General features: G+C 39.7%; 1 protein-coding gene across 1 annotated transcript in view; it reads left to right on the top strand.

The window, feature by feature from the left end:
• Window positions 1–321: 321 nt before the first annotated feature.
• Window positions 322–27,610, top strand: part of ICE1 (interactor of little elongation complex ELL subunit 1) — a 35,270-nt gene continuing 7,981 nt past the window's right edge. Inside the window, exons 1-15 of the mRNA XM_010576795.1 lie at window positions 322–378; window positions 1,169–1,227; window positions 2,795–2,829; window positions 3,278–3,296; window positions 4,093–4,204; window positions 5,207–5,283; window positions 10,348–10,385; window positions 12,276–12,358; window positions 12,631–12,670; window positions 12,760–12,816; window positions 14,516–14,605; window positions 14,688–14,741; window positions 18,068–18,420; window positions 19,027–23,772; window positions 25,471–25,639. Coding sequence (XP_010575097.1) covers window positions 1,214–1,227; window positions 2,795–2,829; window positions 3,278–3,296; window positions 4,093–4,204; window positions 5,207–5,283; window positions 10,348–10,385; window positions 12,276–12,358; window positions 12,631–12,670; window positions 12,760–12,816; window positions 14,516–14,605; window positions 14,688–14,741; window positions 18,068–18,420; window positions 19,027–23,772; window positions 25,471–25,639 — 5,887 coding nt within the window. The 5' untranslated portion in view covers window positions 322–378; window positions 1,169–1,213. The remainder of the gene's footprint in view (window positions 379–1,168; window positions 1,228–2,794; window positions 2,830–3,277; window positions 3,297–4,092; window positions 4,205–5,206; window positions 5,284–10,347; window positions 10,386–12,275; window positions 12,359–12,630; window positions 12,671–12,759; window positions 12,817–14,515; window positions 14,606–14,687; window positions 14,742–18,067; window positions 18,421–19,026; window positions 23,773–25,470; window positions 25,640–27,610) is intronic.

Raw genomic sequence — 27,610 nt, 5'->3', positions numbered from 1 at the left:
CGCGCCTGCGCCAGGGCCGCGGCGGCGCCCTACGGAAGTGCCGGTGCATAAAAAAAAGATAATAATAATGATAATAAAAGATAAAGCGTATTCGGAGAAGGGCGCTGGAGGTGCGGGAGCAGGCGTTCGTTTCGGCGCTGGGCCTCCGCCGAGAGCGCCTTCTGCCGCCTTTCCCGGCTGCCTCCTAGTCAGGCAGCGCCGCGGACAGCCCCGAGGAGGCGGAGGCGAGCCGGGTCCTTGCTGAGGCGCTGGCGCGGCGGCCGAGGCGCCGCCGGGCCGGCGGTCACCATGATGCCTGGGGAGACCCCGCCGCCGCCGGCCGGGACCGCGGCCGCCGCCGCCGGCCCCGCCTGCGCCAACTGCGGTGTTCTCCAGCAGGTAGCGAGGGGCCGCGGGACCGCCCGGGGCCGGGTTTTGGCTGTAGGGAGGCGAACGCGGGGCCGCGGTGGGCGGGCGGGAGGGAGGGAAGGGCAGGGCTGGGCGCCGCCGCCGGCGCTCCCGGTGCGGCGGGAGCTGGGGCGGGGGATGGCGGCGAGCGGGCTGTGTAAAAGGAGCGGCAGCGGCGAGCTTTCGCCGGGCGGGAGGGTGTCCGGGGTCTGCGCGGCGTGCCCGGCGGGGTCTGCGGGCGGCTCTCCGGGCGGGTGTCCGCCGGAGTTCGGTGCGGGGCACTGGAGGAGTGTCATCCCCCGGCTCCTTTCTTCCGAGCGAGCGTGTAGTCCCGTAGCCTGCCGCTCTGGGCGATGTTTGTTTCCCCTCTAAAGGAGGGGAGGGCCCTGCCGGGAGGGCTTGGAAGGAGTACGGAGAGCGGTCGGCTCAGGTGAGCGGGATGCCGGGTTTTGGTAATACGCTGTCAAAGCTTAATTTGGTTTTGAGAGAAGTTATGGGGGTTTTAGTATATAACCTACCGCGAAGGCAAAGTCTGAAGAGCTTTTGCAGTCAGGCCTCGTCTAAGCATGCATACTTTCCTGCGGAGCCTGCATTCTCTACACGTATTTGCCTGAATGTATTTTTGTTGAATTAGTAACTTGTTCACTAAGAGAACTGAAAAAAAGAAGACAGATTACTGTATTGTGTAGAACATTAGCAATCCGTTCAGGTGTTATTTATGGTGTACAGTACTGGGTTTTGGGGTGAAACTTGTTTACCAACTTGAGACTCTTCCTTACAGAATATAAACGAATATGTAGCCGCATTAATTGCACTGAAGCAAAAAATGATTGATGGAGAGTAAGTACAATTGCACAAGTGCTTTTTTTGTCTGTTTGTTTGGGTTTTTATTGCTCTGAAGTTCTTAAAGCAATGCAGCAAATACATTTTGTGGAATGTAGGTGTTTGTTAATGCACAAAACAAAGTCCTCTTCGAAATGAAAGTAACTTCTTCATGAATAGGTCCTAAATCTAGACTGTAAGACTTGTTTAATTTATGCCCTAAAACATTGGTGTGTAGTTGTAGTAAAACAGGGCTATATTGTTTAGCTATAACAGCTTATATGTTATTACGAATACTAGCGGAGGCAGCTCTTTGAAGAGAATTGTTTCATTTTTTTCTGTTTTGAAGAATATAGCATGAGAACTAAAAGTTGTGCACAGGTAAATATGAACCTTTTCAACGGAATTTAGTCTGGGCATTAGGGTGTGAAATGCTGTTGGCATTAAATATCAGAATATGAAAAGTGAGGCCAAACATAGGTCAGAACAATAAGGTTCTGAAATGCTTCTCATAGTTTGCTTTCTCATCTGTGATTGCTTCCACTTCTTCTCGATAACCATCAACATATGATTGTATGGAATAACGTATTGAGATATGTTATGTATACCTCCATGCTATGGCCTAATGGCCTTGCCATGTCTCCTAATTGTAATGGTTTATTTCTCCTGTACCATGTCCCAGATACATGTCAGTCTGGCTTTGGTGAATCTAAATTCCAGTCCTGCATTCTAGTTTCCAAAAAGTATTTGAGAGCCCTTACTGTCTTAACTGGGACCCTTTTCTTCAAAGCTCCTTTACTCTAGGCCCATAGATTCCTTTTCCTATCTCCAAACTGTGTCCCTCTTCTCTCCGCCAGTGCATACATTTCTTGTAGGAATTACCTCTCCTTTAACTACTTGCAGCTCAGCCCCTTTCTTTCTTGCCTTGCTTGATTACTCTTAACTGTAACAAGAGAAAGTAATGCAGCCCCCTCTGTATTGGAGTAACTGCTACAGTATTTCTCTTTCCTATCCCTTTTTCTCTCTATTCTTCAAAACCATAACATTTGAGGAAAGCAGAGAGTAGTTTTCCTTATGCTATCCCATGGCCCACTGTACACCTTGGATCGGAGTAAATGTTACCCTCTTACGGCTGCTAGGAGAACAGTGTAAAGATGAAAGCCTTTTTGGGTCTTTTGAACAATTTTTTCTTACATTTATATGTTCTTTGCTAGGAAAACATCTTTTTAAGTTTGGGAACTAGGATATGATTTTGTGACTATAAATACATTTTTTGATTATATGTATATTACATAACATATCAAATAATGTTTGGGTTTTGTTTTTTTTTAAAGCTGCAAATAGTTAATGGCTACAAATTAATGTAATTGCCAGTTGGCGCGGGTTTTTTTTCTATTTTAAAGCAGCCTGATTTGAGGTTTGAATGGCTTAATGAAATAGAAGGGTTGTATTGACTACTATCAGAAAATGCAAACCATTGTACACTTTCTGTATTTATCTATAAAGCAAGAGGAAAGGTATCCTAAGACATGACTGTCAAAATCAGGTGAGAAAATTAGTAATATCTTTTTTCTTTCTCTTGCAGTCGTTTGCTGACAGAATATCAACAGAAATGCACTGATATCCTTTACTTTTCTATTAGTGTGCTTACAGAATTTGTATATCAACATTTCTTATAAGAGGGCTTGAGTCTTTTTATTTAAGGTTTAAGTTAAGAGATGATGCCTCTAGTAAAGGAAGAGACTGGATGGGCTTTGTGAAGAAAGTAGGGCTTTGGAACTAAAACTATTCACTTAAGATCTGGCTGTGTGTAATATATGGCTTAATATGGACTATTTGAAATCTGTGTTGCTGAGAATGACTCGAGTTTTTTCATGTGACAGAAGAAGCTCTGCTTATTTGCTTCAAACATGTTGAAATGTTTCAAATAAACACTTAGTTCTGCAAGCCCTATGTTTTTTGGGCGGAAGTCTTTATTGGATGTTTCTTTGCAAGTGGTGATTGTATTGAAATATACTTTAGGATGTTTGATAAACTGTTTTTAATTTCTACCTTAACAAGAGATTACAGCTTCAATTTGCTGAACGGTAAGTTTGATTTAAACTGTTTACTAAAGATGCTGTGTTCTCTGTGTCTTGGGTGGTTTTAGGAGTCTGATGATGGATGTAACAGCAACAGCCCTGGGTCTAGGCTGAGCTTTTAATATGGTCCTTTCTTTTACCATGCTTCCTAGGCCATAGTTAGCAAAGATACCCTTGCTGAGGAGAGAAATCAGTCCTTCTTCCACACTACCTGTGTGAAATTCTTTCCTGGCCCTGTGTTACACAGGAGTCTAAAGTGACCAAGTGGAGATGCATAGCTCATCTTTTGGTGGTGGTTAAATGTAAGTGTATTTGGGGCAGCCCTATTTGTATAAAGCATTTCGTCTTAGAGTTGTGGCTGTGTGCTCTTGCTTACTCTCTTTGATTATAGAGGAAGAGGCAGCATATAATCTTAACAGACTCCATCCTGCTTGCTGAAAAATCCTGCAGTTGGACTCTGTTTTTATTTCACAGCACTACCTATGTAGAGACACTTATACCTGACGCTTCAGTGTAGGCAGCTGGGCAGTACTCCTGTGTGGCATATGCCATCAGCTTGCATCTAGCTTTAGGGTCAGCTTAATGTTTTTAAATAAGATCTTGAATATTCTTCGAATGTAAAACGTTGGATGGAAAAATGAGAATGCATAGACTCTTAAAAGCCTTTGGGTATCTCTCACAGTGTTTTTTCTTAGGGGAAAGCAAAATACTCAGACACTTGCCTGAAGAATTAGAACATTAAGTTTGAAAGTACCCATGGTTTTGGCAACTTTTTTTTTTTTAATTACACTTCCTGTTTCAGAGAGATCTCTGCTCTTCGTTGCCAAGTGGAGCAGATGCTACAGAAAATCCTGCCTCTGGAAAAGTGCCAGGAAGAGTTGGGTTCCTTGAAGGCAGAGTTGGAAGAGAAAAAGGTGTGCTTGTAAGGTTTAAATAGCTTGCACTTTCTCTGTTGAAGGAAATGTATGTATTTAATGCTCATCTTAATGAAGCAGGCTTTAATGAGCCTAATTGTTGTTTCCAACTCATTGGGACAGGCAGCTCTGGTTTTAGGTGAAATTAATTGAATGGCAACAGGTTTCAGGTAGGCAAAAAGTACAGGCTTTTGTAGTTCCTATGATTTTTGATTTGGGTTTTATTTCCTTATTTAGGAAGGAAGGAAATACATTCACATTCCTTTGGTTTTCTGTTCTGATCTTATTAGATTACTGAACTCTCTAGAACTTGTACTATTAAAAAGGTGCAAAGAGGGTCTATGCAGAATAGGATTTTGCTTCTGTTACCATTTTGAACATAAGCTTTTACCTTATTAGCTACTTGAGTTTATTCCTAATTTCTCTCCCATCTCTTAGCTGAAATTTAGTCTACAGGAGAAAAGTTTTGGCAGTTCAAATTGCCTAAATATATGTATTTCCTAGACATTAGCTATTATTTCTGCGAAAAATACCCCACCTTCTTTCTTGTAGGTTTTTTTTCATGCTGGTACAAGGTAGGATATTAACATTTGTCTTGTCACTGTACCTAGTTTTTCTTCAATGTTAGAATGGTTTTTAAATCCTCTTCCCTCAGCAAGCATTAGTAGCTGATGTCCTGATGGCACTTTTTCAGAAAAAGCAGGATTGTATGTATGGGGTATAATAGTTATGCTCTTGACTTCCCCTTTGAGTTACTATCCAGGTAGGTGTTGGAGGCACATACTCAAAAGATAGATAGATAGATACATATTTATTTGTTTGTTTGCTGTAACTTTTGCCTTTAAAGAAGAACAACCACCTGACACTTCAACTTGCTTGTTTTCTCATTGAATATACTTTTTTGGCTATGCAGTGTTTTCATTAGAATAGGTAAAGTGTCTGCCATCTGTTTTTTTTGCCCTCAGTAAGAACATACTTTAACTGTGCTTTCCTTCTCCACAGAGTTCTCTCAAGATTTATCGGGAGAGTCAACTGGAATATGTTAAAATTAAAGAAGAAATAGTAAACAGTGATGCTGTGTGAGTGATGCTTCTTTTTTTCACACCCTTCCTTTCTCCCTCTTACCTCCTCCAGAACTTGGTCTTGTACCTTACCTAGTTAAGCTTTCCATTTTGCTAAACTTTTTATGCTTATGGGTTCTTAAAACAGGGAGTTGATGGAAGAATGGTCTTAAATTTTGTAGCAAACACTCTGGAAGGTAGTATTAGTTTAATTATTATCTTGTCTTGAAGTGGCTTTTGGTGGTTGTTTAGCAAAGGTTTTTAAGAACAGGATGAAGTTGGAGAAGTAGTTGTGGTTTCTCCAGTTTTAAGTGGTTCTTGGCTTTTTGTTATTGCAGTCCGTTGCAGCTGTGGTGGTAAGTCTCTGAGGCCAATATATAAATGATATTGCCAAAGTGATCCTGCACTTAAAATCAGTCCTTAAAATAATTGTTTTTAAAGAAACAGCTCAGCAGGCCCTGAACTGTCCACCATATTTGGAAGAAATGGGCAGGAGGGATTTGGCATCAAAAATGCAGAAGCCATTTTTGCTGCCATAGTACAGAATATTGTGAAGCTGTGCCTTGGTAATTCCCAAAGTTTGTTCTTTCAGTAACCAGTCACTCAAAGGCTTCCTTGCCTGGAGCATATATGTGTGTCGCTATGTCTTACAGCTCTTGATGGACTCTCTAATGAATTTGTCTAATTGCTTTTTAACCCTGTTATATTCCTAGCCTCTAAATCACCTGTATTGGGGAACTGTGACTTCTCAGTATTTTATGGAAAGGTACTTATGCTCTCAGAAGAGAACGAGCTAATATACAGCTCAGTGTTGTGACTTTGTAGTTGTGGTTATTTTTCTCCATGTGCATCACTTTTCATTTATCAACACCAATGATTGCTCTGTAGTCATTTGGAATTCTAAGACCCTTCTGCTCTTTTTTGTAGTCAGCTTTGATTTCTGATGTGTTCCAGCACACATCCCAGTGGGACTCCCACTGATGACTCTTTACGTCCTTCCTTGTAAACTGGCTATAATTTTTAACTTTGGTGTTCCTAAGCTATTTTGGTGTTTCCAATAGGTCGAGGTGATCGTTCCCCTCTACTCAGCAGTGGTGAGGCCACTCCTGGAGTACTGTGTCCAGTTCTGGGCTCCCCAGTACAAGAGAGGCATGGACATACTGGAGAGAGTCCAACGAAGGGCCATGGAGATAGTCAACTGAAGCATCTCTCAAATGAGATAGCCTAGTGTCTTTGGCTTGTGAAACATACGGTACTCACAGGCACAGCAGCAAGCTGCTATTATCCAAAAGATTGTACAAGCAGACTAGCTTTGTTGTCACTTGCTGTTGTCACTTCTGCCAGACTGCACTTATTTCATATACCAGTGTCAAAGTTAGGTTGCTGAGGACCTTGTCTGGTTGAGTTTTGAATATTTACAAGCATGGCAATTCCCCAATTCTGAGCTTGTAACAAGTGTGGTAACTTGAGTCTGTGTCCACTGTGAAGAAGGTTTTAGGTATGAAATTGCTTCTACAGACAAGCTTTGAAAGAAGTAGTCAAAATGTTAGACTGTTCCAGAAGTAAGGTTGCTCATTTAAATTAAAAGATCACATTCTCTCTAAGGATGAAATAAATACGACACACACAGTTGTTGTTTGTGTTTATATTTCTCAACTTTTGAGTATTACAAATATAACCACATTATGGTTTTTGTAGCTTGGGTATATTATAACACTGATGTATTCTGCTTCTGAATGCAACTTCTGTTGGCATAGCTTTCTGTCAGCCGCAGTTGTGCATGCATCTTAAAGATCAGATAGGAGCTTGGGTTGCATAGCGTAAGAGGAGTTCTGTCTAAATGCATCATCTACAAGCCTTGCTTTTTGTGAGTTACTGCCTATTTTTTTTCTTAATGTAATTGTGTGTGTTGATAATGTTAGTCAGCATACTACTGCACCTGTGAAAGTAACTGTTTCAGCTGCAAATATCATTGCAATGGTAAATGTTGGCATTTAGTGGCTGTCTGGTTATTCAGATTCTTAGTTGTTTGTATCCTAGGATTTCTAGCTCGAGTTGAAAGGGACCTATGAGGATCATCGAGTCTAACTCCCTGCTCCTCGCAGGACTACCTAAAACTAAACTATATGACTAAGAGAGTTGTCCAGATGCTCCTTGAACTCTGACAGGCTTGGTGCTGTGACCGCTTCCTGGGGGAAGCCTGTTCCAGTGACAGACCACCCTCTCCGTGAAGAACCTTTTCCTCATGTCCAGTCTGAACTTCCCCTGACACAGCTTCATTCCGTTTCCTCGTGTCCTATTGCTGGTCACCTGAGAGAGGAGATCAGCACCTCCCCCTCTGATGGCCCCCTTGAGGAAGTTGTAGACTGCGATGAGGTCACCCCTCAGCCATGAGGTCACCCCTCAGCCTTCTCTTCCTCAAGCTGAACAAGCCAAGTGACCTCAGCCTCTCCTCATAAGTCTTGCCCTTGAGACCTTTCACCATCTTGGTCACCCTACTGTGGACACACACTAATGGTTTGATGTCCTTCTTATATTGAGGCGCCCAAAACTGCACGCAGCACTCGAGATGGGGCTGCACCACTGCAGAGTGGGACAATCACCTCTATTGACTGGCTAGCTATGCTGAGCTTGAGGCACCCCAGGACGTGGTTGGCCATTTTGGCTGCCAGGTAACACTGTTAACTCATAGTCAACTTGCCATCGACCAGACTCCCAGACCTCTTTCTGCAGGGCTGCTCTCTGGCCTCTTGTCCCCCAGTTTGTATGTATAACCAGGATTACCCTGTCCCAGGTGGAGAATCTGGCACTTGGTATTGTTAAATTTCATACAGTTGGTAATTGCCCAGCTCTCCACTCTGTCCAGATTGCTCTGTAAGGCCTCCTTACTCTTTAGGGAGTCTACAGCTTCTAATTTCTTATCATCAGCAAACTTATTAATGTACATTTGACTCCTGCGTCAAGATCACTTATAAAAACATGAAAGAGCACTGGCCCTAAAATTGAGCCCTGGGGAACCCCACTGGTGACTGGCCACCAGCCTGGTGTAGCCCCATTTACTGTAACTTTTTGAGCCCGACCCCTCTGCCAGTTGCTTACCCAATGTATTATGGACTTGTCTAGCTGTGTGCTGGGAGACAGTATCAAAAGTTTTGCTAAAATCAAAAAAACCCACCACCACATCTACTGGCTTCCCTTGGTCAACTAGATGGGTGACCTTGTCATAAAAGGAAATTAAGATGGTTAAGCAGGCCTTCCCCCTTGTGAACCCATGCTGGCTATGACCAATGACTATGTTGCCTCTTTTTAGAATAACTCCCAGAATAACCTTCTCCATAACTTTACCTGGCACTGATGTGAGACTGACAGGCCTGTAATGACCAAGGTCTTCATACTTAGCCTTCTTGAAAACTGGGACAATGATTGCCAGCTTCCACTCAACTGGGACCAGATGCCCAAGCCCATTGAAAAATAATGGAGGGAGGCCCTGTGATGATATTGGCCGGCTCTTTTAGTATCCTGGGGTGAATCCCATTGGGCCCCATACACTTACGTGCATCCAGCAGGAGCAGCAAGTCTTGAACAAGTTCAGAGTTGGCTGGGAGTTTATCAACCCCCCAGTCATGGTCTTCCAACACATGGCACCGGGGGGGTCTCAAGGGCCATCATCGGTATTGAAGACAGAGGTGAAGAAGGCATTAAATGCCTCTGCTTTGTCTATGTCCCTATTTGTGAGGTGACCGACCTCATCAAGTAATGGACCAGTGTTATCTCTGATCCTCCTTTTGCTGTTAACATATTTTAAAAAGCCTTTTTTGTTGTCCTTCAGAGTACTGGCCAGCTTGAACTCTAATTGAGCTTTGGCTGCACGAATCTTCTCGCTTCAATGGTGAACAGCATCTCTGTAGTTTTCCCATGTTGCCTGTCCTTGCTTCCAGTGTCCATACATTGTAGATGCAGCACTTCTGTGTGTAGGTCAGAAGATAATCTACAGAGAATTCATTACCTGCTATCTTCTAAAGGACAACTCTCCCCTGCCAGCCTTTTTTTTTTTTTCTGCAAAGATGTTTTATGAGGATTTGTTTCTGAAATTCTCACCTTGACTGTCAAAGCTATCATCTGAGTATAGAGAGAGTTAAGCATGAACCTGTTCAGGCTGAGAAGGCTGAAGAGCATTGGTCTATGACTTTATAGTATGAAAGCTTTGATACTGACCATGGCAAAGGTGGTCAATCATCCTGTTTCTGAGTGGGTTTTCAAATGTATTCCAGTTAATGTCTGAAGTGATGATTAAAGCTTACACATCCAGAAAGGCTTAGGCTGTAAATCTCAATCTATTATACAAGTTTTAATATGAGGAATGGATGAACTGTGTTCTTCATGAAAGTGATCAGTGAGCATTGGGAGCTTGTGTTTGTCAGGACAGAGTCCTCTACTTGTCACAGGAGTTTAGAAACTGTTTCTGGGATACTGGGGTTTAACAGAAGGAAGTAATAGAAGTGTTTACTTTTTTTTATTTTCCAGTTCTGTGTGTGTTTTACATATAAGGTAGAGTTGGAAATGCTGAAATTAAAATTGTTCAGGATCATAATTTTTTTTGTTTTGGTTTGGTAGTAAACACCTGGATATTCTGAACCAAAAGTTGTGGGACATAAGTGATCCTGAAGGCTAATCCTGATTATCTCATTGCTTAGGTCTTATTGATTGTAAGCAAGGCTTAATTGTTTTTAAGGAGTAAAACTAACCTGTCTGCATTACATCATAGAAATGCAAAAACCAGAAGCCAGCTTTCTCAGGTTGTGTTTGTAACTCCAAGCTGTAGCTGAAGGTATATTTATATCCCTGGATTAGTGGACTGACTCTCTTAAGAGCAAACTCTTACCTCTGTAACAGATACAGCTGTTTCTGTGAGAATGTCAGCAACATGCCACTGATTTAAGTTTTCAACTTCAGGGACACATTGGTCTCACAGGTCCTGGGTCTAGGAAGTGTTTTCTCTGAAATGGCTAGATTTTTTTTTTCTGGCTTTTCATGCAACATAATTCTAACAAAAATGATGTATTAATGCCTTCTTTTTAACAGGAGAAAGAAACTGGAAACAAAAGTGAAGAAACTTGAAGGTAACTTTCTACGTTGTGTTGCTGTGCTGTTGTCCTACTCCATTTCTTGATTCCTTTTTTATCCAAAGAAGTAACCGCAACTTTCTAACTGAGGCCCCAAGGAGCAAGATAGGGCAGTACTATGCATGGGACTTAGTCTCTGAATCATCCCTCTTGCAGAATGTTTTCTGTTGAGTATCTTAGGCACATGGTGTAAATGAAGTTGGAAGGGAACTTCTGGTCATGAAAACCTCAAAGGATGGAGTCTGCCCAGCCTGTCCAGGCAACCTCATTCACTACATGACTGTCTTCATGGAGAAAAAGCTTTTCCTTATAGCCAGTTGGAAACTGTCTTGTTTCAACTTATGCCTGATGTCTCTCATCCTCCCATCATGTACCACTGAACAGTCTCGTTCCATCTTCTTGATGCTTCCTTGTAGGTACAGGAAAGCTGCTCTTGGATCCCTTCTAAGGCTTTTGTTGTTGGTGGTGGTTTTTTTCCTCTCAAGCTAATTAAGTCTAGCTGAACGAGTCTGTTTTCATAGGGCATGTGCTACAGTGTTCTTATAATCTTAGCAGGATTCTTCTAGTCATGGTTATGATCATATTTAAATATGTAGTGATCCTGACACATGTTTTCTGATTTTTAAATATTCTGGCAATTGGGTTTTAGATTGTTTGTTTTGTTTTTAAGTAAAGATAAAGCACTGGCCTCGTGGCACAGTGTTTTTCTTGTTTTGCTAGTAGAGGGTGGATATGCTTAAAGCATTCTGATACTTAACTCACTGTACTGTTAGTTGGCAGGGCAAATATTTCCATTTGTGGCACACTTACAGCTGTGCTTACCACAGTTTAAAGTACAATGAACTGAGTGACTTGTATCTTGGTGTTAGATACAAATCCTACTGTAAAGTACAGGTACAGGGTGTTTATTTTTATGAGCATTTTGGAGTTCCATTATGTGGCAGCAAGGTTTTTATACCCTCTTGCCCCTCAAAACTCAAATTCTGGCAGGGTTAGAACAAAATACTGTGAGATAGTTTGCAGTAAGTCCAATTTGAGTGACTAGTTTATCTGTTTTGTTCTTTTCTGTGTTCATTAAATATCCCAGACCCCGTATTTTAACCTGGTATCTTTTGTCAATCTGAAATTTTCCTGTGATTGTTTCTTGTCAACTACCACTTGAGCTGCCTTTTTAATGCTCTTTCTTTTGATATGCCCTCTTCTGTGACATGATCTGATCAGCAGGCAAGTTCCATCTGTCTTTTCTCTGCTGTCCATGTATAAGTCACTAAGCTGATCTCTCAGGAGCTCTCTCAAGTATCTCTCTCGCTTGAGAATTTCCCTAGGAGCCTCACGTTCAGCCCTCACTTCCCTGCCCTGCACTCTTTATTCCCATCCATCTGCACTCTTCCCAGGTGTGTTAGACATTAAGAGATACGGTACTCTTCTCTGATTTTTAGTCTTGAGTGCTATCTACATCTTTCTAATGCAGTTGGCTGTAGTGTTTCATCTTTGAACCAGAGCCCTCCTTTAAACAGGAGAATAAAACACATGAAAAAAACATTGCACCTCATTCTTAATTTTATTCCCTTTTTTCACTTGTATATTGTTCTACAGTACAGTATCATTACAATATGACCCACTGTTCATTCTTGCATGTAAGTGAGAAAACTAATACATGTATTTCAGTAGTTCAGAACAGTAATTATGCAGTGGAAGATGACATACTTGTATGCATGAGTTTTTGTCCAAATGAGCCAAAATATAACTTCAGTAGATTTGTATTTCACACTATCATTATTATTTTTCTGGTAATTTGATTTGCAAACTGGTGACCAATATTACTTAAATTAGTTGTCCCTTATATATTGTAGTTTCTAACTTGCATTTTCATTCTCCTTCTTGAAGAGGCTGCAACAAAGCATACACAGGACTTCAGACAACTGAAAACTGAAAAGAAAAGGCTTGAAAAGGAACTAAAGAAGGCACAAGTAAGACTTTCCTGGTCTTTTGGATGAAGCTTCTTTTAGTATTTCTTGCGGGGGTGGGGGGAAGGAAGCTACTAGTAATAGAGATACTGAAATAGTAAAATTACATTTGTTGGGGATATTGAGTAACTAAACATAGCAATTCACCTTGAGATAGAAATTTTCCAACTGAAGCATGACCTTTGAAATGCTGATTTAGATTTCATGCTAATTAAGAGTAGATGCTCTACAAACTATGTATGGCATGAAAAATTAGTATTATTTAATTTTAACAGGGAAAACTTGATGGTGTACTTAAAGAGAAGTGCAGAAAAGGTAAGTGTTCACCTTTGATTGCCTTCAGATTTATGTGTAGTATTGTTCCATTTGAACATTTCACTTCCCCCCTCTCCTCTTTTTAATAGTTAAGCATGCGGAGACCCAGAGTTCAAGTGAAGATCTTACAACAGATATAGACAAAGGTAAGATTTTTTTGCAAGACCCTTCTCTGTGCAGAACCAACCATTATGAATTTATTGCTACTCTTCTGGAGTTGTGTTTTTGGAAACAGAGGATACTGACAGAAATGCTGTAAGAGCAGATGTGGTTAATACAGATATGTTACATTGATGAAGGACTAATGTAATAGATTACTATTTTTAGTTTTGCAATAAGGAAAATACTTGAGTCATTAAAATGACTAGTCTATACCATGAGTGTGTGAAGTCAATTGAAGTGCAAATATTAAACAGAATGCAAATACTGAGAAAAATACAAACAATCCCATTGTCTGTGAAGCTCATTGAAATCATGAAGCATGCAAAGCAAAAGACACAAGATAGGAGTGTAATCTGCTACAATTTCTATGTGAGGCTCTGTAAATCAAGTGGAAGTAGTTGTTTCTTAACCTATTGACTTTATCTGAATCTAACTGTGTAATGTAGCAAATTCCTGCTAAACTTCTTCTAAAGTACTGAGGCCAAACTTTAAGCAAATTTATTTTTTGCAGTTTTGCAGTCTTTTAAAATACTGGTATTGCTTTTGAATTCTTTAGAAATTCTGGAGGCAGTTTTCAGGCAAAAGAAGAACTTACCTGTTCTATTTCTTGCTTTGCAATATTTGTATATAAAGTTTGTTGCCAAAATTAAACTTTTCTGAGAAAGGTAGACCTTGTCAGTTCTTGTGTGTCTTGGTATATTTTTACTGCCTTTTGGATTGTACTAAATTGGTACCCAATTTAGTCCTTTAATTTTTAATTAATGGCAAAATGGGAAAATTAAGATCTGAACTCTAATTTGAACTTCAAATAGCAGCAAGGCTTTATTACTGATGAGAAATCGTTACTGTTGTTAATAGCTGTCATGGAAAATTTGGCAGGTTTTCTGCTTATGTGCTGAGGGTTTTTTTAATATATCTCTTCATAAAATAGTAGCAGTTTGCAGTGGTCTTTGAATTATGGAATTGGCACAAAACCAATAGTCTCAGTTCCTGATCATTGGATCTGATGATAGTTTTGGCACAAGTAGGTGAGGTGCTTGTGTATTTAGTTGAGTTTTTGGTCTGTTTCTCCCTCTCTACCTGCCCTTCTTGTTCCGGAACTAGGTAATTTGGCATCACCAAGCAATGGTGATGTTAGAATTCCAGACAATGTTTACTAAAGTTGTGGCCTGATAATTAATTCAGGTATATTTAATGTGCTGTTACTCCGTGATAAGACTAAGATGAGTTACTACTGAGTGTGCATAAAGAATGTGATATAAATACTTTTTTCCTAAAAGATTTCCTCCCCCATTTATGTTCATGTCACCTGAGTTGTTTTAGAAAGCTGTTTAATTTCACTAATGCTACATTCAAATCTGCTTTTACGTTTTACTCTGGGTGCTGCTACAACTTTTTGCAACCCTCACTGTAGAAAGGAAAAGCTAAAGCATTCTGCAATGGTTCCTTCAGTCTGCTGTGTGGCTATGGCCAATACAGGATCCATTCTCTCAGTGGCATCTAGCATTTCTCTTTCTCTGAAGCTAAAATGCCCCTATGTCCCTTGTCTTAATTTTTGTTGTGTGTATTTTGTATTTTGTTGTAGGCATGTATGTGTTCTGAGTAAAAATAAAGAAACATAAATTCTTAGCTCTCGGAGCAATCAAAGTTTTCCTCAATTCATAAAAATATTTATTTTAACAGAAAAAATAAAGCTCTTATTAGAAGAACTCTGGATGTGCATTGACAGTGCAACAGGAAAAAGAGAGAATCAGGAAAATGATCCTGTCTTGGGTGAGATGGCATGCAAAGTCTTGAATTTTCTTGAGGTGGTCTCTTTTTCTGACCAAAAATAAATATTGGTACATTTTTTCAGCTTCTATTCAGGATAAGGCATGGCCTGAAAAAAGAAGACTGACTGTTACAGAAGGTAGGTTCCAGTAAATGTGAATTTATTAATATGCAAGTGCCTTAATTTAGTCTTACTGGGATATCATCAGGTTGGGTACTATTTGCATGACACTTTTTTTGACAGACTTAAATACTTTCCTTAATGATTGCCTGGGCAAGTACATGTGTGATTAGAATATTTGAAAATAATTGCAAATATTAATTTGAACAGCCAAATAAACTGGAAAGGTCTCCTGAAGGAAAGCTGTTGTAATCTGCTGTTGCAATTGAGAAATCGAATTCTTTTACTATCAGCTGCTTTGACTATTTCTAAGTAGTCAAAACTCACCTCTCATGTTTATACCTTAATTATTATATCATTATAAACTGCAGTATATAATGTGAATTATGGGATGCAAGCACTCTTTTTAGTCTGAAACAAACACATGGTAACATAGTTGGATTGTAAAATTTAAGAAGCTGTTACCACCATTTTCTTCATTCATTCCTGCCTGAATAATAATAGATAATGGTGCATTAATTTTCATATTAAAAGACAGTCCTACAGAGAAACAAAACGTATAATTTGGTGATAGCTTTAATTTTGTAACATGATATTCAGTATAATAACAAAAAATAATCTGAGTAGTTATCCCCATGCAGGTTCACAGCAAACTTGAACTGCTTTAACTTCACATAACAGATGTCATTTTCCTTCTGCCCTCAAGAGTAATAGGTGCCTTGAAACTGCATTAGTTGTCTCTCCAGAGTGTGCTTATTAATCTCTCATTTTTCTTTTATTTTCTCTTCTACTTCAGTTTTCTGTAACTCAGGCTGTAGAGATACTGTCTGGGATAAGTACCCTGCCTTATTAAGAGCTTTGAAGGTGAACTGTTATCCTGTCTCCCCACCCTGTTAAGTCTGAAAATTTGCTACCAGTGTAGATCCCAATGAATCTAGTTCCAGATTGTGTTCCAGTGGAATCCACTTCAGAGGTGCCAAAATATAAGGACCAGCTCATAAGCCAGTTTATCAGCCTCACTCCCACCAGTTTAATCCAGCAGATCTGTGGCTTCAGCTCCAAAACTGAGCTAGACAGTTGTCCCCTGAGATTCTGAATTTGATTTCTTGATCAAGGGTCAATGAAATGACAGGAACAAGCACAAGAAACTGAAGAGTTTGAAATGTGGGTGATTTCAGGGGTATCAGGTTCTAGTGTCATCCTCTTCCCATTCACCACAAGGGGAACTTTAGGTTCCAGGCATCCTGTCCCATCTTTTACTATTCACATCTTCTCAAGGAAACTACAATATTTTCACAAAAAGAAGCAATTGTCCATAACAGTCTCTTCTAGTCAGTCCCTCTTTTGCTTTTGTTGGATGGCTAGATATCGTAGAAATTTATCTTACTTTCTGTTGCTTTGGGTTTGGTTTGGTTTTTTCCCCACTTTCAGTCTAGGACAGCCATCTTCTTGTTCTGCCTCTCATGAAAGTGGCCATTACCTTGGATTCATAATAGCAAAATGCTTATGTTTACAGATGCAATCTTCTAGCAAAAAAAAAAGGGGTCTTAATGAGTTTGCCCTAATTTCTTGTCCCATATTACAATGGTTTCATCTTAGAGATCAAATCATCTTGATGGTAGTATTGCTGAAGCATCTTTTCCAGAGAATATCAGTTCGTTTGTCAGCCTGGATCTTAAAACTTGTAAGATGCTGCTTTGACCAAAGGAGATATCAGAGCTTACTTACCTTGGGGGAAAATGAGGTGATAGAGAGATATGGATCTTGGAAATAGGGGGTTTGATCAATTTTCCTACTAACTCCTTTAGTGGAGCCAACACATCAGAATGTGCTTAAAGGTTATTGGGAGACAGATCTCTGGGAGGTCATTTTCACCTATCAAATTAAATTAGTATTTCAAATCTGATGCTACCATTGATGCTGCTTCAGGAGTATCTCTGCAAGTTATAGTAGTGGATAAGCACCGACAGCAATAATGAGGCACACTATTCTTTTTTATTTTTCGAACAGAATGCAAGTTGTGCCAATTAAATCAATACACGCTCTGTTCAAAACCATTTTGTGCATGTGCTGTTCTTTATACTGTGGGATGGTACTTGGATGTACACAGAAAGGCTTGATCCTTTGCTTGAATACTGCTGATATTGCATCCAGTAGTATTTGTGAGCACTATAAACAAGGTCACACATACAAATGTCTTATATTGCAAATGCTACAGAGTAGGTTCTAGTTCCATGTGGCGCACTGGGGTTTTGGGATTGTTGATTTCTACTGTTTTATTGGAGGTAATCTTTTCTTTTTATAAAATCATAGAATTTAAAGTTCAGAAAACTGGGCCACCTTTTCACTGTTAAAAGTATCTAGCACAATTACAATTGATACTTAAATTCTTTGTCTCTACTGTTTAGACTTTCCTGGGGCAATGTGTTTTGTCTGCATGCATTAAGAAATGGCTTACTGTAAAATAATAAAAAGTGTGATTTGAGAAGGAACAAACCAAAAGTACAATGCAAAGAATCACACAGAGCATTTGGACATGCTTTCTTTCTACTAGAATAACTGTATAAAACTGGTATAGTTGATATTATCTTGAAAGGGTTGTCAGCTGCTCAGTATCTTTCATTGTCTTAGTGGTTCAAACTCCTTTGTGCATAGGTATGTTGCAGGGAAAACCTCACTTTTAAGAAAGTTGGGGTTTTTTTAAGGGTTCAGCTTTAAGCCACACCATTAAAGACAAAATCTTGTATGATTAGACTCAATATTGGAATTTAAAGAACAAACACTTTAAAAGTGTATGCGTTTTAAATCATAAAACTAGGAATATAGCTAAGAACTCTGGTACCGTGTTTATGGCAGGGTATAATTGTGACTGGTCTGCAAGTACAGCTGCTGGCTCAAAGCTGCAGGTTGCTTTAAGCTGAGAATTACAGCCTGAGTGGGGAATGTCAGTGCATGCTTGTCCTGCTTTTCCTGAACATCAGTTACTGGGCTAAAACTGAAATAAATCATTGAGCTGAATGGACCTTCAATCCTACCCACTATGGCCCTTCCTGATAAGAAAAATTGGTAAGAATAGTCCTAATGATCCAAGTCAGAAAGTGGTTTGGGGGGAGCTGTTTGCACAGACGTATACCTTTTTCATGAAAAAAGAATTGTTTGTTAATGATAACATTTGATCTCTGTAAGGAAAATATTTCTGAAAGTGACATTAAGTGCTTCTTATTACTAGTCTATGGGAACATCACTTGAAAAGATAGTAATGCATTCTTATTACTAATGATGTATTATCTCTATAAAGAAAAATGGGAGGGGAAAAAATTCTTAACAATATTTTTATGTCTTAGAAACTGTACAAATCCACCAAAAGATCAGGAAGTGTGATGGCAAAACGCTACCTTGGTATTCTTCGCTGGAAAGTGCTGGAAAGCAAAATTCTCTAACAGCCATGCAACTTCAAGCGAGTACTGAGCCTTTTGGAGGTGACTGTGTTGAGAACAGGCCTACTGAAGAATGTCTGCGCAGTGGTGAAGATAAAACTGTAGGTGTGATAATACAGACAGATGGGGCACACAGCAGTTCAGACTTCTCTGATCAGGAGCAAAAGGGCCCAGGTGGAAATGTGATGGATATATTGAATTGGGTCAGGCCTCTCCCTGCTCTGCTTTCTCCAGTACGGCTTTCACCACCAACTACACAGGTGAGTTTCAGGATGTGTCTGACTTGGCACTAACTTGGTCATATAATTACTGCAAAAATAATGATTTGATATTCCTGGGCTTTTTTTATTTTTTTTGAGTATCAGTATTAGTTACTCATGCCCTGAAAGGGTCTCTGTGTGAGTGTTTAGATCCATATAGATACTTTTTTACCTTCTAGCATACTGCCTGTGGAAGGAAGCGAAACATAATTTTCAGATGTATATTTAAAACAAAGTCACCTGTGTCTCAACTGCTGTCATAATTTCTTTTCCCAGTGTTGCAGGCTTACAGTCCCAACTCCTGTTGGGTATAAGCACAGCTTTCATAGCAAAATTCCATAGCTTGAAAGTCAAGGGGAGCCTGCTAGATGTTGTTTCCCAGTAATCTTAGAATGATAGTAGGTAGGTAAAGAAGTCTCTGACTTTTCACAGAGGTACTTTCCATTTGCTATGAAGAACAATGAGGGAGAAAGATGTAATTCTGCTGATCAGCCTTAATCTCTGAAAACCACTACATGTGAGGGCCACCAGTGTGTTTGTTTAGAGAAGTAGACCTTAAAACTGATACTGGGCTTTGGAATATTAATTTTGTATTTTTCATTAAAGGATATGTTGTTTGGAGAAGTCACAGGTTCCAGCGATGAAGAAGTTGATTGCAGTGCTTCTGCAGTGGAGGATATTTTACAAGAAGACCAAGTTCAGCCTCAGAGTTGTAATGTATTCAGCCACAATGAGGAGTTTAACAGACAGAGCAAATCATGCCAGCAAGGTCTTGATGCAGAAATCTCATGTAACCTGAGTTGGAATGAAAATAATGTTCATATTGGTCCAAAGATGTCAAGCACGGAGGAGAGAGATGCTGAAACAAAGCAAGCTGAAGCTGCTGCTTTAATTACAAACATGGAAACTAACAAAGATTGTTTGGAGGAGAATTCTGAGAATATGGAAACTGAGAAGAGGGAATTAACTGAAGCAACAGCAGATGAATTGGAAGCCATTGAAGAAAAGAAAGGAGATAGTGAGGACATCCACAGTGAAGAGGGAGGTTCTTCGGCTGATTTTATGTTACACAGTTTCAAGCCTCAAAATCAGTTGGAAAGATGTAGTGAGGTAGCGCAAACAGAGGAGAATGTAATCTTAATCAGAGCTGTTGATTATGAGAGTACACATGAAGAGCATGGTGAATTCATGAAAGCAGAAAGCAATGGGTTATCAGGAGAGAGAGAAACTCCCAGGGCAGTATCTGTTCCCCAAAATGTTACTCATTTGCCACCTGAGCAATGCATTCTGCTTCAAAGTGAAGGTTCTGAGGAGAAATCTGATGTGTTGATACAGAATGAAGTGGGTGAAAATGAATCAAAAAATGTAATTGAAGTTACTAATATGGCAAGTGATGTAGGGGAAAACATAAAAGAAGTGATAATTGGGGAGAAAATAACAGCTGCAATACAGATTAAAGGACTCTGTGCAGAGGCAAATAATGAGAGCGAGCTCTCTGAAAATGTATTGTCTGATTTCAGTAGTTTAAAATCCTTCTGTGAAGTGGAGTGTTCTAAAGACCTAGTGATACAGCGTCATGGGGAGGGAATAATTATGGAGACTGAGGCAGACACTGGAGATATTGAGATGTCTGCACACTCCGAGTGCCCTGAAATAAAACATGACAGTGAAGAGATACTGGAGAAACAATGCGTGCAAACAATAAAAGATGAAGCGGACAGTAAATGTGAACCAGAGACTGTTAAAGTCTCTAGACATTACTTACCTGTACCTGCTACTGAAGGCATCAGAAATTTATTGTCTATGGATGACACAGACAAAAATGTACATATGGAGAGGCCTGCTTTGTCAGCCTTTCCAAAAGATGATGCACACCTCAAAACTGAAGACATGAATATAACCAGACCTGAGACTATTGAACTAGCCATGAAATTTAACAGAGAAAGTGTTCTAGAAATAGCTGAATCATCAGAGATACTCCATAGTGCAGAAAATGGAAAATTAGTAGATATAAAGGAGGGGGGGTACTTAAAAGGCAAACCACACCAGGAAGAAAATGGTAGTAATTCATCGCAAGGGAAGTCAGACTTGGAAAGTATACTTGCGCTGCCAAAGACAGCATGCATTACTGATGTAGAAAGCAGTGTAGCTAAGTGTGAATCCTCTGTGTTAGATTTTACAGAAATAGAAGGTGAAATAAAACAACCTGAAAACCTGTGTAGTGCATTAGAATGCGGATTGTCCAAAACTCAAAACTTCAGAGTGTTTGAATCTCAAGAGACTGAATTCAAAGTTAATCCAGAAGATTTTGAAGAGGAAAGCAATGAGCTGTTAGAAAGAGTGGATACCATTGAATCTGTCTTAGTAGAAAGTAATCTTAGTTCTGAAGCACAATTTGCAAAACCTCTGAATCAGTTCTTGGTAACTGAAAATGTTAAATGTGATGAAATAAAAGGGGAATTAAATAAACAAAGCAAGGAATTGGTGACTGAGACTTGTTCCACTTCGTTTAACTGGGAAGAGAATGTTGTGAAGAAAAATAATGTTTCAGAGATCATCTGCCATTCAGAAATGGATTTTAATAGTGGCTTGGCTTTTTCTGCTCAAGGGGACTTGGAGATGGGCTGTATAAATACTGAAGAAACAGATTCTCCTGTGCAAGTGGGAATTGGCTTGGAATCCACCATGCCTCCTGATCAAAATTTCCATCTTCAGGAAGTTGTCAGTTTTGCTGAAACTGATTTCACAGAAAAGGCTGCCTTTTCCCATACATGGGAGAACAAAGAAGATAAAAATTGTGTTACAGGTAGTGCATTTAACTGTTCTTCAGAAAACTTGGAAGAGGGTGCTGAGATCCTATCTGCTGAAAAAGACAACATGTGCAAAGAACCGGACTGCCCTGAGAGGGAATACGTACACAAGAATGAAGTGAAAATTCCATCTGAGAAGGAGCAGCCAGTAGATAAAGAACCTCAGGCACCTGTTAAATCACAGATCCTGGATCCAAACTCTTATAATAAGAATACTTTTCTTCAAAAGTCTGAATGTCAAGAATCAGGATGCAGGACTTCTATGTGGAAAGTTGGAACAGAACCTTCTACAACTGGTTCACTAACAGCTGGGGGAGAAAGCAAAGAATTGAATAGTTCTGAGCCATCTGGGAAAAATGCCATAAAAAGGTCTAAAAATGATTTTGATATGCCAGAGCAGAGCAATGAATCTGAAGAGAAAGACTGTTCTACACAAGAAGTTCCCATGTTCAGAAAGGAACTGAGAGCTTCCAGGAGAATTGCAGTGGGTGCTCTGGAAACTGGTTCGATTGTTGATGCTGATTACCAAGGATGTGAACTTCAATCAGCAATGCACCCAGGAAATACTTTGACAGTTAGTCATACAAAAGCAGACACTGTGGTGGATATGTATACAGGCTGTGAAACAAACAGCTCTCCAGATACTGCAAATGAGTTGTCAAACGTGGTTGGGGAGGGTTATCCTAAAGACTTAGCCTCTTGGAAAAGAAAGTATGTATTAGTAACCTCCGAAAATACCGAGGGTGCTAATGAATGCATGGTAGATTCTAACAGAGCTGGATGCATCAATGACAGTGAGGAGAGTCTGTTAAAAACTGGGACATCAAAAGAAAGCCCTGTGATGCCAAATGCTTCAAAAAATAGATTACCACTATGCCAGACATTAACCAGATTCCCAGAAACTTGCAGACTGGCTGTAAAAGACAGTAAATTAAATTCAAGAATGTTAGCACTTGGCAATTTCTTAGAAGAAAATGATTCTGAAAAACTTCAGTCAAATGTGGGGCAAGGTCTACTACACGGTGTTGATATGGGGGTCTCAGTGTTTGAAGAATATAATCATCATCAAACTCACACTGCTTCCAACATAGGAGAAAACAACACTGATGTTATCCTAGATGGTAACAGTAGAAAAAAAAATTGTGTCAATTGTCTTCCACATCCAGCCCTATCTGGTGTAGAGTGCAATTGTCAGACAGTTAGGCAGCCTCCTGAGCCACAAAAAACAGCATTTGAGAAGCTCTGTATGTTGGAGTCAGAGTCTTGCGTGGATGTCGCTCTCAAAAAGAGCAATAAATTGAAGTGCAAAGAGCAAGAACCATCTGAAATCTTGACTGTTTCAACCAAGACAACTGCACAAGTAATGCATGCCAAGCTATCAAAGAGGCTGTTTCAAGGTAAAAGAAAAACAAAGACTCTCAAAGTTAGACAAACTCAGCCAGTTCTTGCTAACGCTGATACTTCTATGCCAACAAAATGCTCATCCGAGACTATAAATAAAATTAGGCAAGAGATGGGTCCTCCTCTGCCCCCCTTGCTACTGCCTTTGATTGCTACTCCTCCAAAAGCTGCATGTACCATGTCCCCCGTAATGTCTTCTACTGGTCGATCCTCTTTGCTTTCCCCTCTTGATGACCTCATATCCCCACTACGTGAAACCCCTGTTCCTCCTCTCATGTCTCCATTAAGAGATACTCCAACAGTAAAATCTGCTCTTTTATTTTCTCCTCCCTCACCCTCAGAAATGGCAGTAGGTAGAAGGATTTGCTCCTCACCTCTGAAATTTTGTACTTCCATTCCAAAGCACGCACTTCCCGTCCCAGGAAGATTTCCTCTGTTTGCAACCGACAGTGCTGCTCCAGGTGCTCCTCAGGAGAACTCTGTGAAAATATTGGACACTATGTATCCAGAGCTGTCTGCAAGGGCAAGGACACTAAACATTCTGAAAGGCAATATTCAGCTTAATCGATGTGCTTTTTCAGATAGCCAAAGTTTGCCGGGTCCTGTGGCTCAAATAGGTGGCTTCAAGGCAATTGCATCTACATCAACTGCTTTTGTTAAAACTGGGAGCAATTTGAAATCTGATAGTAGCAAAGATCAAGATAAAGATGTGCAAAATCAGCAATTGTTTTCAAGCTCATCAAATCATCTTGAGAAACGGACACCGTTGCCAATATCTATGCCAAGAAGTGCAAAGAGACTGAGGTTGGACAGTGAACCACCAAAGCTGGAGCCCAATGATACTGCTGCTATCGGAAATCCTAAAAATACAATCTCTGATACGCAGGAGGCTTTCCATGACAAAAGCTGTGAAATCAGTGATTCATCACACAGTTCCAGTTTAGAAGCATCACTACCAGTAAAGAAGGTTATTGATCCTGACTGCCAGAAAGTTTCTTCAGCATTGAAGAAAATTGCTGAATCCTGTTTTGACTTGTTACCGGTTATTAAAGGTCATGTGTATGTTGGCAATATCTCAAAGATTCCAATAATGAGAGATGAAGAGAAAGAAGTTGTCTATGAATTTGGTATAAAAAACAAGGTAAGTAGCCTAATTTTTAATTTTGTGTTTTAATAATGACTTCTGTGCAGATGAAAAGAGTATAAGTATGTAGGTTTTGAATTCTCAATTGTTCAAGCAATCTGCAGTGCCAAAGTGTAGTCTTGAAATGTTATCAGACATCTGAACTTGTATAACTTCAGAAAATACAGAACTTCACAAGAAATTACTGTTCAATGGTATCCAAGATGCAAAACTGCATTTGTAAATACGTTTGCTTTCCTGATGTATGCATAAACCACTTGATTTTTGCAGCATTTTTTGCAGTGGATAGCATTAACAATTATAGGAGTTCCTCTAAAAGTGTAAGGTTCAATTACCTTTATTTTTTTCAATTAAGTAAGATCAACTGCATTGCATATACAATAGTGACATACCCTTTCATTCTGTGTTTACCTGTATTATTCTACATCAGGTTGTTAAAATGAATTTTATTGGAAAAATCTTTTATTAGTTTGTTTCTCAGAACGTGCTTAGCATCAGTGTTGAAAAAATGTACTTTAATTGCCGTCTTTCTCATAGATAAATTGTGACCTGCAGCAGAGCAATTCACCAACTGATGCATGGCAGCATTTTGCCCTGTTTCAGTTCTTGAACGTAATTAAGTTCTCTACAGAAGTTGCTACCAAGTTCTGGGGTCGTCTTTGTTAGGAGTTGCCAAATCTGGTAACTTCATAGAACCTAATAGGTACACGTGCACACAGTGTGCACCTAATCTTGTTCCCTTCTGTGGCTGGTCAGGGTGAAAGCCTGGTAGCGGAAAATATATGCATATATATACGGAGAGTATGGATCCCTCCAGTAGCTAACATTGGACACTCGGTGTATCCCGTGGGTGACTCCTGTTCTGCCCACTTGTCTCACGCGCTGACAGACTTAACAGACACAGAAGCGCACATGTATCCCTCCGGTAGCTGGTCCAGACCTATGGCCTGACCTGCATCTGACTCTCAGACCCCCGGTCTTTCAGGTACATGGCTTGGACCTTCTGGTTCCTCACGAAGCCAACACTCAGACTCCCTGGTGTCTGCAGGTACCCAGTCTAAACCCGTGGCCTCTCCAGCACCTGGCTCCTAAGCCTCTCATTCTACTCCCCACTTTTAGCCCTCCCTCTAAACATCCTAGAGTAAGTCTTGCACAATCCCAATATTCTCCTTCCTTGCACCTCGTGTTGAGTCCTGTGTTACTGCAGAGAGTAGCACCCCTTCCCCACTCCTGCAGTGTGTAGGGGGATCTGGGGAGAGACTCTGCCGTTGACCCATCTAGTAAGTCCCACACCTGGACAACGGGCTGTTTTTCCTCCTGTGGTAGCTCTGGGATTAGCCGAGTCAGGGTGCTCCATTTGCTCTGATTAGGTTATTTGGGTTCCTCTACCTGTCATTATTCCTGCCCTCACTTTTTGTTTAAGGAAGATAGTTTTTAATCGCGTAACTAAACAATTTATATTTCAAGAATAGTAGTCCTATTCTGCATCTTTTTAAGGCATGTTTATTCCAGGAAGTTGCTCCTCACTCTTCTCTTTCACTGGTTGCCTCTGATTTACTTTTCTGCATTTTTATATGTATGCAAACAGTATTCCTGCAAATAAGATAGTAGTTCTTTTTACTTGTCATACTACTATAATGCTATCAAATATAGTCAAGTATATAATAGTCTAACAATATTTGTTGTGCCTTATAGCATTTAGCAGAGTCCTTGCTGCATGTTATTCTCAATAAACTCAAGACTCAGAAGAATGCCACAAATTACAATTTCAATCAGGCTCTATGTCGCGTCTATACAGGAATTTGTCGACAGTTGGGAGATTTGGAAAGAGCCCGCATTTTCTGCTATAGCCTACTTAAAGAAGGTATAGTATGGCTTAGTGGTCTTGTATCTTAAATATGGCGTGTCTTTACTGTAGTGTACCAGAATGATTATGTTTGTAAAAACAAACAAACAAAAATCCTGTGAAAGGGACATTTTCCTTAGAAATTTTTTGTATAGTGCAGAAGTACAGACTGTTCTAGAAGAAATTTCCCTTCTCACAGTTCATCCGCATCTGTTTCTCAGTTTGGTGATGACCTGGGCTCTTAGTAGTCTCATTTTTCCAAAGAAATATTTTATTTAGGATCCTCTGTGCTTTCATTTTTGCCCCACCATCTCCAAAATGATAATGGGGAATTTCGTAGTTTTTGCTCATCAGTATTTTCTTATTTTAACTGAGTAAGCACTGATTGATAAAGCGAGTGTGATTTAAAAACATTTATTGGCTTGAAATAGTGTCAGGAGTTGAACAATACCTTGATCAAGAACCAGTGCATTTGTACAAAATGTCCTTCTTAAAGTTTTATTACTTCCTATTAGCCAAAGTCTCGCTTGGTTGAGAGGGTTTTTAAATTTTTGGTTCACTTCCCCTCCCTCCCCTTCCTTTTGTTCCTGGTAACAAAGGTAATATATACATACTATCACTGTACTAAATTAAGAGTTTGTCTTAGTTCTGGAAGGACTTCACTTAGTTTGAAAATACTGAAGCATCCAGGGCTCAAAACAGTATACTGGTATCTGTATTTCAAATTAAAATAAAATTTGAGAGCACTGGGGAGCAAAATGCTACAATTTTTCATTGCTTCAGTTAGTGGTTATCTTCCATATAACATCTCTGTCTTTTTCTCTTTTTTTTCATCTTAGTAAGGATTTTGATTTTATTTTGTTCTTAATTATCTTCTTTTTGTTGGGTTGGGATATTTTTGATTGGGTTTTTTTGCTTGGGTTCTTTTTGGAATTCCTGTTTTCTCCCCTGTTTTTCTGTCCTTCATGCAGTCCATCATAACTCTCCTTTCACTTTTTTCATGTTAATAGTTTTAATACCGCACCATGTCAGAAACTATTACTTGTCAGATATCTTTTCTTAGTCTAAACTAGCAATTAAGCCTTTTGTTTTGCAGTACGTTGGTACTTTGTCTTTTTGGGGGCTCTTGCAAATATTAAGCATTCCCATTTTTTTCCTTTCTCTTTCTGTGTAAAATCCAAACTTCAGTAGCTAAATGCAGGTTTTTGTTGAATGATTTTCTATTCTATACTTTCAATTGCATGAATTCCTGTTGTGGTTGTTCTGTGGTTTTATTGTTATCTTTTGAGTGTGAACAGGTGTAAACACATATTAAGCATTGTTTGTTGTTTTTTTAAATTTGTTTATTTTTATTTGATTACAATGCATTCATTTTAGGGTTTTCTCTTTCATGTAGTTTCACATATTAATTCCCACCAGAATTATGGCAACACAAGTGTGAGCTACGTGCCAGCCACACAATTGCCAAGTTGACTATAAACAGTCAGTACTACTTCATTAGACTGGCATAATCTGTTTTCTTGACTTCTTGTCCATCCTTTTTTGTTCTGTTCTCCTTTCAGGTATTCTGCCTTAAATGACTATAAGTTCAATGTTACCTTTCTTTGGTTATTTTTCCTTTTACCCCTCCTCTGTTCCCCTCCTTTATTCTTTTTTTCTTTTCTCCTGTTGATGCCCCTTTAACTCTTACTCATCACTGAGTGAGTCTTTTAAATGTTCCAAATTCATGGGCAGGCAATTCAAGTTGCAGCATGTAGATAATTCTAGTTTAGCAACAGTCCTTGTTCTGACAAAAAGAAGTTCATTCTTCATTCATGTGATGAGGGGCTTCAGAGTAGAGGAGGTCCATCCAAGATACTGGGTGGAACTCTATAAATTCTTTATGCTCAGTGAATCCATTAAAGCTTCTTGATTTGATGTATTTTCATATGCTCTCTAGTTCTTAAGATGTTTCTAAAAATGTAGAAGTCATGCTGAAGTGAAGAGGGA

The sequence above is a fragment of the Haliaeetus leucocephalus genome, unplaced genomic scaffold, assembly GCF_000737465.1.
Source record: "Haliaeetus leucocephalus isolate CR32 unplaced genomic scaffold, Haliaeetus_leucocephalus-4.0 Scaffold41, whole genome shotgun sequence".
Classification (NCBI taxonomy): domain Eukaryota; kingdom Metazoa; phylum Chordata; class Aves; order Accipitriformes; family Accipitridae; genus Haliaeetus; species Haliaeetus leucocephalus.
The sequence above is the reverse complement of the archived record's forward strand: the minus strand, read 5'-3'. Positions and strand labels throughout refer to the sequence as shown.